At 44.1% G+C, this 13,964-nt stretch overlaps 1 protein-coding gene across 1 annotated transcript in view; it reads left to right on the forward strand.

The window, feature by feature from the left end:
• Colgalt2 (collagen beta(1-O)galactosyltransferase 2) overlaps nucleotides 1–13,964 on the forward strand; it is a 103,035-nt gene that overhangs the window by 68,222 nt on the left and 20,849 nt on the right. The window contains exon 6 of the mRNA XM_042674435.1: nucleotides 7,489–7,608. Coding sequence (XP_042530369.1) covers nucleotides 7,489–7,608 — 120 coding nt within the window. The remainder of the gene's footprint in view (nucleotides 1–7,488; nucleotides 7,609–13,964) is intronic.

The following is a 13,964-nucleotide window of genomic DNA, read 5'->3' on the forward strand; positions in this document are numbered from 1 at the left end:
CAGAAAAGTCTGGGCTGTTATGGTGGCTGTGTTTCACGGTGTTTTCAGAGTCTCGGGCTTCTTCTGTGTTGGCCTTTCTTGCACTCACTAGCCACCACCCTTAGCTGTAGGACCCACAATACTCCACCACCAAGATGATCCAGCCAGCAAGGCAGGAACGTAGGGAAGACACTGTCCATCTCTATACAAGTCCAGTCCAGTCATTAAACACATCCTTGCACTTTAGGCAGCGCTTGCCTGTGAACGGGGCACACAATGCCATGTTTGTTCTAAGCACTCATAAGCTCAAATTCCCTCACTCTAGGGGGAGAGAACAGATGTGGGAGGCAATCTCTGCCTTCATCCCCTTGAAAGGAGGGACAAAGCCAGACTTCAGTACTCGGTCAATGGCCAGGAAAACACTTCCACAGCTGTCTGGAGGCTTCTGGAGAAAGACAAGTAAATAGGCAGGAAATGTATTTTTCTTGGTTCACCTGTGCTGTCAGGAAGGGCATAACTCACCACACAGTTCAATAAGAAGATGTAGGCATCACCAAAGCAAAGCCTACTGAGATGACTCAGCCCTGCCTTAGAGACATCAGGGTCCATTATCCATAAGCCAAAGATGTGCTACCTAGCCTCTAGCAAAAATGGGTTTAAAAACCAAGATGATGATGAAATAAACTCTATGGCCCAATAAGGTAGAGCAAAGGGGAGTTTCAAAGACCCCGGGCTGTTGGGAAGATCGCCAGCAGATTACACTGTGCATACAAATTCAAACTGCACCTCACACATCAGGCCCTGGGTGTCTCACACATCACCTGGAGATTTGGGAGGAATGAGAAGATTGGGAGAAATGTAAACCTGATGTTTCATCTGAATTGCAGCAATTTAGATCCTTTGGCCAGACATGGGCATTTTTTAGGACTTGGGTGAGGGGGAAAAAGAAACTCAACCCTGACCAGATTGAAAGTTTGTATGAAGGTTCTTGTGGCCATGTGAATTAAAGCTGCTCCTTTCAGCTTGGGGTGTGATTTGCTCTGACTTCCCTAGGGCCAGAAGCAGAGGCAGGGCCTCTTCTACAAGTTGTGCCAAGTCCTTTACTTAAGAGCTGGAAGCAAAGATGTTCCAAGAAAGTGAGCTGTTAACAATTACGATGACGGCTAATTCCTAGCATAGTGCTCCTTTCTAGTCCTTGCACAAGCCATTATTGTGATCTGTGCACTGAATTATGATGTTTTTAAACCAATACTTGGGAATTTGGGCTGGAAGAGTAACACAAGGAATTTTTCATCCTTGTCTTTTGCTTGGCTGATTCGCCAGTATTTTGTACTTTATTGGTCAGCCTTCCCCAAGGACTTTCTGAGACATTGAAAACAGGAGGCCTGAGGCTTCTTGGTAATTCACCTAGAGAGAGGACAGAAAAAGAGTGAAAGGATCAGCCCGCCTGGCTTTACTTTTATGTCTAACATTGTGTAAGAAGCTGTGTTCCTTGAGGAGATGAGATCTTTCCATGCAAAGACCTAACTAGAATTTCTAACAGCAGTGAACTCCAAGGGCCAAGTAGCAGGACAGACTGCAGATAGGCTAGGGGACTAAGTAGGGCCACTGTTATCTGGGAAGAAGGAAGGATATTTCCTAACAATTTTGTGATACCTAAGGAGTATTTCATTGCCCTTTAAATATTTGAGGGCGGGGGGAAACATGGATGAGCCTGGAAGCCACATGCTGATTCTGATGTGTCTCTGAGGCTCCTTCTTTTCTGGGTCCAAAGCAAAGCACCTACTCATTCCATCAACAGTCTTGAGGCAAGATGAATGGTCTTCCTTTGTTCTCATTCTTCTGAAGTGCCCTAGTTGTGTATCATCTATTGGAGCAACATCATGTAAGTGTGTAAAAGAAAGCAAAGCTTCAGGCAGACCCTAGGCAGGACCGTCCAACCACAAGCCTCAGTCCTACATCTCAGATGATCATTGCTGCCTGTTGGTGATAAAGGGAGAAGACACCTGCAAGGATTTTTCTGAGCCAGATCTGGCTGCCCACAAAGAGAGCACAAGGTCACAATGTCTATGGCCAACATGAGGCCAGAATCCAGAGTTTCCCTCCCATGTGGCCAGGAGCCTGGGTGCTATATAACATCTACCAGACCCAAGCTTGGTACCAGCCAGGTATCTTTCTACGAGTCAAAACACATGAGTGATATGTTGTGTGGGAGGAGGGCAGATTTGCCTCTAGGACATCACAGAGACTGACCAAAAGTGCCTCCTAGCAGTGCTGAGGCTGGGCTGATTCCTGGGAGGGTAGAGGACACTTGGCATGGGGCCTGAAGGGTCAGACATTTGATCACTTACTTTGTGGCCTTGAACAAATCACAGCCTCTCTGAGTCTAATTTTTTTTTTAAAATATCACCAAGGACAGAGATAAATATATCAATCTACAACATTAAGGTACTACATCATGAAGAGAATGTTTGAGATATGTTTAAGAAACATAAAGTCCTTTGTGTTATGTCATTCACTCCCCCTTTCCTAAAACAAATCCTTTTCTCCGGAAGAAGGTTAACACAACCAACTGCTTTCATAGATTTTGGTCTAAGTACTGGCATATTTCTTTCTTAACTTATTTTTTTTTTTTTGGTGGCACTGGGGTATGAACTAAGGGCTTCACACTCGATAGACATGCACTCTACCACTTTTTTTTTTTTTTGGGTCCGGTCATGGGGCCTGAACTCTGGGCCTGGGCGCTGTCCCTCAGCTCTTCAGCTCAAGGCTAGCACTCTACCACTTGAGCCACAGCACCACTTACGACTTTTTTCTTTTTTCTTATGTGGTGCTGAGGAATCAAATCCAGGGCCTCATGCATGCAAGGCAAGCGCTCTACCACTGAGCCACCTTCAGCCCCACTCTACCACTTAAAACATGCCTGCAGCTCTTATTTTGTCAGTGGCAGGGCTTGAACTCTGGGCCTGGACACTCAGCTCTTCAGCTCAAGGCTAGCACTCTACGACTTGAGCCACAGCGCCACTTCGGGTTTTCTGAGTGGTTTTTTGGAGATAAGAATCTCACAGACTTTTCCTGCCCAGGCTGGCTTTGAACCACAATCCTCAGATCTCAGCCCCCTGAGTAGCTAGGATTACAGGTGTGAGCCACCAGCACCTGGCTGTCATTTTTTTTTTTATATAGTGAGAATGCCGTACAGAGGAGTTACAATTACACGGGCAAGATAATGAGTACATTTCTTATCAAGCATTGTTGCCTCCTCTTTGTTTCCCGTTCCCATCCTCCCCCCCTCCCCCCACCTTCTCCCTTCCCACCAAAGTTGTAAAGTTCATTTTTCGACATAATGACTTGTACATCTCATTGTTGCAGTGGGTCCACCTGTATCCCTAGTTAAATGATTTGTTTTTTCCCTTCCTCTCCACAAATTACACCAACATCAAATACAGTGAAAGCATGGGTTATACCGTGGGGGAGGGACATACAAAGCAACATAGAAATCATCTTATAAATATGTTAGAAACAATTGTATGAAAGGAAAAACAAAAAACATTTGAATACTTATCTTGGGGTTCATTCCCCTCATATCAACTTATCTGATCTTTTCTGCTTGACTCAGACATATACTAGTTATTACAAATAAGGGAAACCATGGGACCTAGGTTTCTTTGGGCCTGGTTTACTTCACTTAATATAATTTTTTCCAAGTCTTTCCATTTCCTAACAAATGGGGCAATGTCATTCTTTCTGATGCAGGCATAGAATTCCATTGTGTATATATGCCACATTTTCTTGATCCATTCATCTACTGAGGGGCATCTGGGTTGGTTCCATATCTTAGCTATGGTAAATAATGCTGCAATAAACATAGTTGTGCTGGTAACTTTAGTATGGTCTTGTTTGTGATCATTTGGGTAAATGCCCAAAAGTGGGATTGCTGGGTCATAGGGGAGCTCTATGTGGAGTCTATTGAGGAACCTCCATACTACTTTCCAAAGTTGTTGAACAAGTTTACACTCCCACCAACAATGCAGTAAGGTTCCCTTCTGTCCACATCCCCTTAGAATCTTGCTTTTTACCTGCACCAGCTTGGACTGCATCTCTACATTTATACTTCTTGCCATAATTGGGATGAAAAGGGTGTGTCACCATATCCAGCTCTTTCTGTTGAGATAGAAACTAGACCAGGTTAGCTTGGAACCTGATCCTATTGAACTCAGCCTCCTCAGTATCTGGGATAACAAGTATGCACCACCCCACCCAGCTATTAGTTGAAAGGGTGAGTCTCATCAAGTTTTTATTCTGGCTGGCCTGGAACTGAGATCCCACTGATCTTTGTCTCTCAGGTAGCTACAATCACAAGAATGAGCCACCTGCATCTACCCCTTAATTTTCATTTTTATCAAACTATCCATGCACACATGGAGAGTTTATCACATAACATTTATTTACTAATAAATGGTCTTCTGCACATTACTCTTCACTTTTTCTCTTTTCCAGAGGATAAATACCTTTACCTCTTTTTGATAACTTTAAGTAGCCTGATATTTATTTTTCTTAAAAATAATGTGCTTGGCCAGGCACCAGTGGTTTATGACTGTAATCATAGCTACACAGGAGGCTGAGATTAGAGGATCACAGTTCAAAACCAGCCTGCAGGAATGTCTGTGAGACTCTTACCTCCAGTTAACCACCAAAAAGACAGAAGTAGACCTAGCCTTGAGCTCTAATCCTGAGTTCCAGCCTCAGGACTGGTACACCACCACCACCACCACCACCACCACCACCACCACCACCCCCCCGCCCAAAAAAAAAGATAACAGTTGTTTAGTTGTTATAATCACATTATACTAACTCCAAACAACCATTTCTAGAGTATATCTAGTTTCTCTTTATCTTTCCTTCTCTGTCTCTCTCTTGTCTGTCTCTGTCTCTGTCTCTCTCTGTCTCTCTCTCTCTCTCTCTCTCTCACACACACACACACACACACACACACTCCTTCTTGTTATTATTAACTCGACTGAAAACGAATCACTCATTTTCTTAAAGCTCCCTGAACTCTCAGGTTGAGTTCGTCTGGCATTCCCTTCTGCATGTTTGTGAAGGCGTCTCTCATGGCGTCTTCTCATATCATCTTATCTGAGAGCTGCTACAGCCAGCAACCTGGGGTTCCTTTGTCCCTGCCATGTGGTGATGCTCTTGTGTATGTCCCAAGTTTTCCTCAGAAGGAGTCGTCTTCCCCCTTCCCATCTTCCTCCATCTTCTCTTTCTTCTCCTCTTCTTTCCCCTCTGCTTTCTCTATCCTCTTTTTTCTTTTACTCTATCTTCCTCTTCATCTCCCACTTTCTCTTTTTCCCTCTCTCCATATCCTCTTTCTGTATCATCCAATAATTTCCTGAGTATATCATGCAAAGTAAATACATATTATGACCTTGCATGTCTGAAATGTCTTTCTTGAAGTCTCACATTTGAGGCCTTGCTTATCTAGGTTTTATATCCCATTCATATGGGATATATAACCTACAAAGTTAAGAAAAATTTGGGAAGGGTTGGGTTGTGAGAGATAGATGAGAATGTTGAATGGGGTGACATTGATCAAGACGTACTGTATTCATGAACTGCTTTGTTGAATGACAACTCCTTTGTACAACTATTTAAAGATAACCAAAACAATGATGTGCTTAATTAGAGTAAAGATACAATCTAAACAGCAGATACATGACTTTCACTTTCTAAATTCTTTAGGATTTTGTAATAAGCTACAGTTTTGGTTTGCAGTGTCCAGGAAGCTTCTCCATAGGCAAATAGTACAGCTAGTGAGTTCTCTTGGAGAAGGCAGAAGTGGCAGAGCCCAGTGGAGCAGTCCAGACTCCAGCCAGATGGAGTGAAGGGCAAAAGCCCTTTCTTTCCCCTTTCTTTTCCATTAATGCATTGTGACAACTTCACCTGAGTTGGCCAGTGACATGGCTGGCTGGTAGATATTTCATCTGTGCAAAACAGAGAAGTGACTATGCAGATAACTCTCTCTCAGGAAAACACTGATGGCTGTAGCAATTAGCAAATCAGAGCCATAATGGCATGGACCAGAGTTTGGTGTACTCACCATATTAACTAAGCAGTCTTTTAATTACTCAAGACTCATCCCCTGCTGAATCTGTATTCAACCATCTGGATTCCTTCATTACTAGCTGTTGTGTTGAACAGAGATGCTTTGTAACTCTAGAGTTCAGTGTCAGGGGCTGTGAAGGATAGAGTTGACTCTGAGAGGGCTGTGACATATTTTTGGCCAGGTCATTTTGCAGGTTCTTTGTGGGAGATGCAGGCTTTCTTTTGCCCCTTTGTGAACTCATTTTGGAAGTTTCTTTTGGTTGATTCCAACTCTGTAAAGGAAAAGCAGAGGGAATTCATGGAACATTTCAATATATCTTTGTATTTTTTTTTATTTTTGGTTCCATATGGGCCTAGATTTAGCTTTAATAATCTATCAGCCTTACAGGATCTTCCTGATTGCTTTCAGATCAAACGCAGACTTGACTGCTCATTTTCTTGTTATTTCCTGGAGGTGGATTACAGTGCTCCATTCTGCCCTAAGGAACGGGGATTCTTTGCCTCCCTGTTGATCCCTTCATGCTTTCAGTGTTCATTTCAGGCCATACACATGCTTTTTCTTCAGAAAGAAAAAAAATCAATTTCCTCTGGGCTGAAGAGAGGCCAGCATTTTTGCAATCCCCAATGTTACATTATACTTTTTAATAAAAGGATATTTCTGAGCTCTATAGACAGTACCCAGAACAACCACTTAATCAACTGCAGCGGCAAATCAGCATCAGCCGTAGCCATTCTCACTTTTCCCAGCTGTCACTAAGAAATGGATCTTCTGGAGCTGAGAACAGTGGTTCATATTTGTAATCCTAATCCTATTTGTAATCCAGAGGTAGAGCTTGGGAGGGTCAGTTCAAAGCAAGCCTGGGCAAAAAATGAGGCCCTCACCCAGCCAAGAAATATGATGGTGATTTCCTGCATTTGGGAGGCCTAGGTAGGTGCATCATGGTCTGAGGCCAGCTTTAAACAAAGACGAAACCCTATCCAAAAATAAAAATTAGCTGGGTGCTAGTGGCTCATGCCTGGAATCCTAGCTATTCAGGAGGCTGAGATCTGAGGATCACTGTTCAAAGCCAGCTCAGGCAGGAAAGTCCATGAGATTCATCTCCAATTAACCATCATAAAGCTGAAAGTGGTACTGTGGCTTAAGTCGTGAACACTTGCCTTGAGCTGAAGAACTGAGGGACAGTGCCCAAGCCCAGAGTTCAAGCCCTACGACTGACAAAAAAAATTAATAAATTAAAATTTTTAAAAACTAAAACAAAGAAGTGCTGGGCCATGAATTAAGTGGTACAGTGCCCACTGTAAGAAAAAGAACCTGAGTTCAAACCACAGTACTGTAAAAATAAATAAATAAACCAACTTGGTGTCTTCTTATTGGTTGATGTCATTCCTTTCTTGGCTCTGCAGGCATCCAGATGTACCTTTGCAACAGAGAGCACTATGGTTACCTGCCCATCCCTCTGAAGCCTCAACAGACCCTGCAAGAAGAAGTTGAGACCCTCATCCATGTGCAGATAGAAGCAATGAGTGAGTGACCCCGAAGGCAGGGTGATGGCACTGTTCATTGACAAAGTGACTAGACCAGTCCCAGCATGCCTCATGGAGGCCCAGCATCTCCTGGCTCTCAGCCTTGGCTGAAACAGCTATTCCGCTCTCCATTCATTCTCCAGCTTTCCCTGTGTGACAAACAAATATGACAAGTCGGAGCTTCCTGTCCTGGGGGACATTGGGTACACAACACCCTGCAAACAAGGCAATAAGTTTTATAATAGTGTATTGTGGCATGAACTTAATTCTTAACTTGGTAATTATGTAACTATTAACACACATATATGTTTATATATATGCCTATACTATTTATGTGTCCATATATGTGACATATTATTATATATTATAATATATAATTATAATATATTATAATACATAACATATAATATTTTATGGTCAACACAACAATTATTATTATGACTCCCTTTAACAGAGTTTTTGATATCATAGACATCATACCAACCACTTTTTGTTCCTTATATCATGAATATTCTCTACAACCCAGTGAACCCATAATAATAAAGATGAAGAAATTGAGGTGCAGAGACCCCCCAAGTAATGAGATCATTATACTAAGCACATGGCAGGTTGAAATTCGAACTGGTCTCACTGTCTCCAAATCTCATGTCCTTGAAGATTGTATTGTCACTGTTCTGGGTCTAGCATGCTGTAGGAATGCCTTAGTATTCTGCAGCTGAATGTATTGTGCACTTTTAAGACACAGTGAGGCCAAAGGAGAAAGGAACTGATCCACCTAGCCCAGGGGAAGCTGGTGGCAATGGCTCTCCTAGGAGAGAGCGTTTTCTGTGACTCACCACTAGAGGTAGGATGTACACATGAGCAATGGAGCTGCTGGAGGCAAAGTGAGGACTGGACTGGAAAAAAAGTAAGGGACTGGAAAGTAGGCAGGACTCCAGGTGGGATGATCTCTGATGATTTACAAAGTGTTTGGACTTTTTCTGAAGGGAGGAACATGGAAATGTTAGGCTGGAATTTGAACTTAGGAAAGTCGCTGTAGAGTAAGAAAAGCAATGATGTAGTGTGGGTACTCAGTGAGTGCTGGTCTTGGCTAGATATGAAAAGACCATTTTGGACATGGCATGGCAAAGTAGACAGAAGACCATAGGAATCTGAACTGGAACGGGAGCCATGGAGAGAAAGTGGTGGTGGGCGGGGGGAAAAGACTAAGGAGAGGTTGGGGAAGGCTCAGCAAGAGCTGGCTGTAGCTGGATGAGCAAAAGACAAGCATGGAGAAAAACTCCCAGTTCTTGCTAGAGAGTCTGGGATGACTAGGAATTTTCAATGGAATAAGCCACTTAAAAGAGAGGTTTGAAAGTTGCCTGTGTCTATTTTCCACTGTTTCCTCCAGACTGTAAATCCCTTTTTCATGTTAGTCTCAGGGTCTGGCACTTGCTCATCAACTAGTAGACATCCAGAAAGTATTTGCTGATAATTGAGTGGATGAAGAATGAATGAATGACTGAATGCTACCATAAGTATTAGTTCACATTGACAGAATTCCTGGGGCCAGCTCTTCAGAATCTCTTCTGTGAGGAGTTGTTGTTGTTGTTTTTGGTCAGTCGTGGGGCCTGAACTCTGGGCCTGGGCGCTGTCCCTCAGCTCTTTAGCTCAAGGCTAGCGCTCTACCATTTGAGCCACAGAGCCACTTTAGGCTTTTTTTCTGCTTGTGTGGTGCTGAGGAATCAAACCCAGGGCCTCATGCATGCAAGGCAAGAACTCTACCACTGAGCCACCTTCCCAGCCCCTCTTCTGTGAGTTTTTAAGAATCTCTTTTGTGATTTTTTTCTGCTCCTTTTTAGATGACCTTCTAGGTCTTAGAGGACAAGGTTGTTACCTTAATGTCCGTGTCCCAAAACCTACCACAGTGCCTAGTATGTGACTAGTACCAAGCAAATACTAGCTGAATTCATGGCAGACAAGTGAATGAATAAATGAATGAATGAAAATGGTATTGTCAAGACCACTGAACCTAAAATCAGAATTACCAACTTTAACCCAGGCTCTGTCACTCATGAATGGAAAATCAATTTCTCAGAATTAGGACACTGACTTTGCAAGGTTGAGAGATGCCAATAAAGCAATATATATCAACTCCACAAGTTAAGGGAGTGTGGAAATTATAATTGGGGATTTCTCCTATAATGATATCTTCTTAGTGCTGAGTAAGTGAACAATACAACCAGGTGTAACCAGCATCAAGGTCTTATCAGGCAAAGCCAGTAGGAAGGAAGTAGGAGTCTTTAAGAGGGAATGAAAGTTCATGAGAATCCGAGTGGTATGCAAATGAATGATAATCATAATTATCGCTTGTTAAAAACACAGTGTTAGCTGGGTGCTGGTGGCTCATGCCTGTAATCCTAGCTACTTAGGAGGCTGAGATCTGAGGCTGGCTCAAAGCCAGCCCAGGCAAGAAAGTCCGTGAAACTCTTCTCCAATAAATCACTCAGAAAACCGGAAGTGGTGCTGTGGCTCTAGCAGTAGAGTGCTCACCTTGAGTTGAAGAGCTGAGGGACAGCATCCAGGCCTAGAGTTAAAGGCCCACGACTAACAAAAAAACAAAAAAAACCCACAGTGTTCAATACTCTGTGTAGACTAACAATTCAACGCATTGGAAGCTGGACAGGAAATTTAGGTATGTGCTTCCCAAATGAAAAGTTAACAGGAGGCTAAATCTTATAAGGATGGTAGACATGAGAAAGTTATAAGGTATGGGAAGGCTGGACTTGGAAATCCCAGCATGAAGCAACAGGACATTTCAGGTGCCTCTATTCTGTATCACTCTTTTTGTGGGTTTGTACGTAGGAAGGGGCATGGTACTGGCTTTTAAATGGCCTCACATTTGATAGGAAGGTGGTTTACAAGTTAAGCCATGCTCCAGTTCTTTTCTGCTCTGGCTATTTTTCATGTAGCATCTTGCTGTCTTTTCTTTCTTTTTTTTTTTTTAATTTAATTTTATTTTATTTGTCTTGCTGTCTTTTCTTTAGCCAGCCTGACCCTCATTCCTCCTATTTACTTAGATGACATGAGTAGTGCATGCCACCACCCCTCATTTGTTTTGTTAAGGTGGGGGGGGGTCTCTCAAACTTCTTTCAGGTCTTGCCCCAAAGCATGACCCTCCCGATCTCCACCTCCACAGTAACTGGGATTACAGGTATGAGCTCCTGGCCTAGTATCAGCCTTTTGAAGCAATGGATCACCACGAGAGATTACTAAAACCAGATTACTAAGATACAATAGTATCTGAGGTCAGAAAGTCTAAAGCTGAGTTCCAACTCAGCTAATTCCTCACTGACGTTGGGCACAGCCACATTGGGTAGACCTCAGTTTGCTTGCCTGTGCAAACAAGCAAGTACAATGAAAAGTGAAGATAATGGCAGCTATTAAAACACTGAAATTGTAAGGCACTTAAGTGACTGCAGTGGTTGAGAACAGATCTGCAGTTGAAGATTATTTTGACAAGCATGTGCACTAATAATGAACAGCCAAAACTGTATATTTTTATTTAAATATATATTAAATATATACTACATATTTTAAAGATGTATTTATATATCTCCATAAAGGTGTATGTCATTTGCTGGGAAATAATTGAACTAGATGAGCCAAACTCAGAAATGCCAAATATGACATGTTTTCCCTCATTTGTAGAACTTAGACCTAAATGATATACATAGATATAAAAATACTTATACCTCTATACATAGAGAGAGAAGAAAAAAAATATGACTGTAACTATGGAATTGTTAGGGGGACTGGAAAGAAGGGGGAAAGGGAAAGAGAATGATGGAGGATTAATACTGTTGAAATACATGGCATCTATAGATGAAAAAGCGGCAAAACTAAATCCAAAACTATTGACTAATAGGGATAGGTGGGCTGGGAAAAGAGAGGGCAGGAGAAGAGTTTATTCTGGTTATAAATGATAAAATATAGTGAAACCTGCCCAAATGATATTCGCTTAAAAAATGACAAGGAAGTAAAAGTAGGCTCTGCTGTGGGTCTGGATACCAGAGGGAGGAGGGAAGGCAAATGGAGAGGAGTGAATGTGGACATATTCATGCATCTAACGCATTTGGTAGAAGGACTTTACATACATGTATAGGCACTTGATTACCCACGTCTGAGTGTCTGAGGTGGAGTGGAGCTGCCAGGGAGGGAGTGTATCCCCAGAGACTTCCCCATCCAGTGACTTTACTTCCATTTTCATTTCCTCTGGCTGCTTCCAGTTTCCTCAGCTCCCCAAGGCTGCTAGCACACCAGGTAGGTCTTGCACTATTTCCCTGCAGCTCTTCTGCTGTCCCCTCAGCCCCTGCCCCCACACTAAGACTCCACACCCAGGACAGCGGGGCCAGGGAGGGTTCTGGGAGGAAGCAGCTCCTCTGGATTCGGTACTGCTTTTCTGTAGACATTCAGCTACAGATTTAACTCTGAGCTGTGCTGCTAGGCAGTGACTGAAATAGTTGAGGGGGTAGAGACCTGCAAGCAGTAGGAGGAAAGCCAGCCAGTGCGTCCCCAGATCCCAGTACCTGTCCTGCTTGTTTGAGCAGTGGTTTCTATGGTCAGGAGGGCCAAGTCCTCCTCCTGGATGGTACATCAAAACCAGTCCACAAGCTGGGCCCTGGTGGCTCACACCTGTCATCCTAGCTACTCAAGAGGCTGAGAGCTGAGGGTTGTGGTTTGAAGCCAGCCCAGGCAGAAAAGTCCTTGAGGCTCTCACCTCAAATTACCAGAAAACTGGAAATGGTGCCGTGGCTCAAAATGGTAGAGTGCTAGCCTTGAGTGAAAGAGCTCCCAGGACAACACCCAGACCTTGAGTTCAAGCCCGTGACTGCTGAAAACAAAAACAAAAAACAATCTGCCATTTCAGTGGGCCCTCGACAGAAGTGGAGCTGTGTTGAAGGCGAGGATGGGGCGTAGTGGTAGAGCTTAGCATGCTTAACAGGTGTGAGGCCCTGGGTACACTCCCAGAAGCCCTTCTTCCATCAAAGAAAGAGGCCCTGAGATCAGAGAGGCTATAAGACCACTGAACATGCTCTCAGACTCCTACTGGTACTCTCTTACAGAGGAGATCAAAATGGGGTGCCTTTTCTTTTTTGGGGGGGGTCCAGTCATGGGGTCTGAACTCTGGGCCTGGGCACTGTCCCTCAGCTCTTCAGCTCAAGGCTAGCGTTCTACCACTTGAGCCACAGTGCCACTTCCAGCTTTTTTCTTTTTGCTTAAGTGGTGCTGAGGAATCGAACCCAGGGCCTCAGGCATGCAAGGCAAGTGCTCTACCACTGAGCCACCTTCCCAGCCCCGGTGCCTTTTCTAAAGCTAGTGCTTCTCTCCTTTGCCTCACTCGAGCACCTGGATCTGAGTTCAATGTCCTGGCATTTCGAGTTGTGCCATCCATGTCTTCTAAGTCAGTGGCTGAGACTCCACAACTCCGTAAGCCAGTGGCTGTGACAGGTTGCAGAGGTAGAGTGCCCTGTGCACATGAGTGGCTCACTTTGATTTGTGATGCTTGTACCTACCTCATGTGCTAGCTCCCCACTACCGTGTGAGGACAGGGGTCCTTCCCTGCCTCCAGCTGTGGTACTGAACTCGTAGTACCACACCTCTGCATGCTGTGCCACCCGGGCACCTCCGCCTTGCCCTCGAGCAGCTGGGCCTCTGGGCATGAGCCAGGCAGGCTGCAAACGGCCTGTGGCCTGCGGGCAGTGTGCTGGCCTAGCCCATCTAGTGGATGATCCCAGGGCCTCGCACACTCCCTCATGGGCCTGTTCAGTGGCATGTTGGTGGTGGCCGGCTGCTGATGCTTGGTGGGAAGGGAAGTCACCGGATTGAGTCTGAGGTGTGTGGCCTTGAGTACAGCACATAGCCTGGTCTGCAGAGCCTTGGGTCATTTGGGTCTCCGGGCCCTCAGGTACTACGATTCCTAAGTCTGTCCCTCACCCCTGCTGCCTCCCAGCATTTGCTGAAGGCAACGAATGTTTAAGAAGGCTGCGGGTCTGGCTGCCGCACTTCTGTCTTATAGATTGATGATCTCAAGTTGTTCTGCTGATGTCACTGTGCATCTGTGTTTGGGGAGAGAGTATAAGAGAATGGTTAATCCAGCAGAAGCTCATTATGCCATGAATGATGAAGGGTAGGGCCTGGCTTATCCCTGTTTGATTTGCTTGCTTCATTGAGGAAAACAAATGACCGTGTCACCCTACTGAGAATTTCACTTTCTCCTTGACGTACAAATAAACAGCCTCCCATGTTTCCTTTATTTTTGCCTGGAATATTTGGTTTTTCCAAATACATTGTTTGGCTTTTCTCTTGGATTATGA

Source organism: Dipodomys spectabilis, unplaced genomic scaffold (genome assembly GCF_019054845.1).
Source record: "Dipodomys spectabilis isolate Male_0828 unplaced genomic scaffold, ASM1905484v1 ptg000019l, whole genome shotgun sequence".
In the NCBI taxonomy this organism is placed as follows: Eukaryota; Metazoa; Chordata; class Mammalia; order Rodentia; family Heteromyidae; genus Dipodomys; species Dipodomys spectabilis.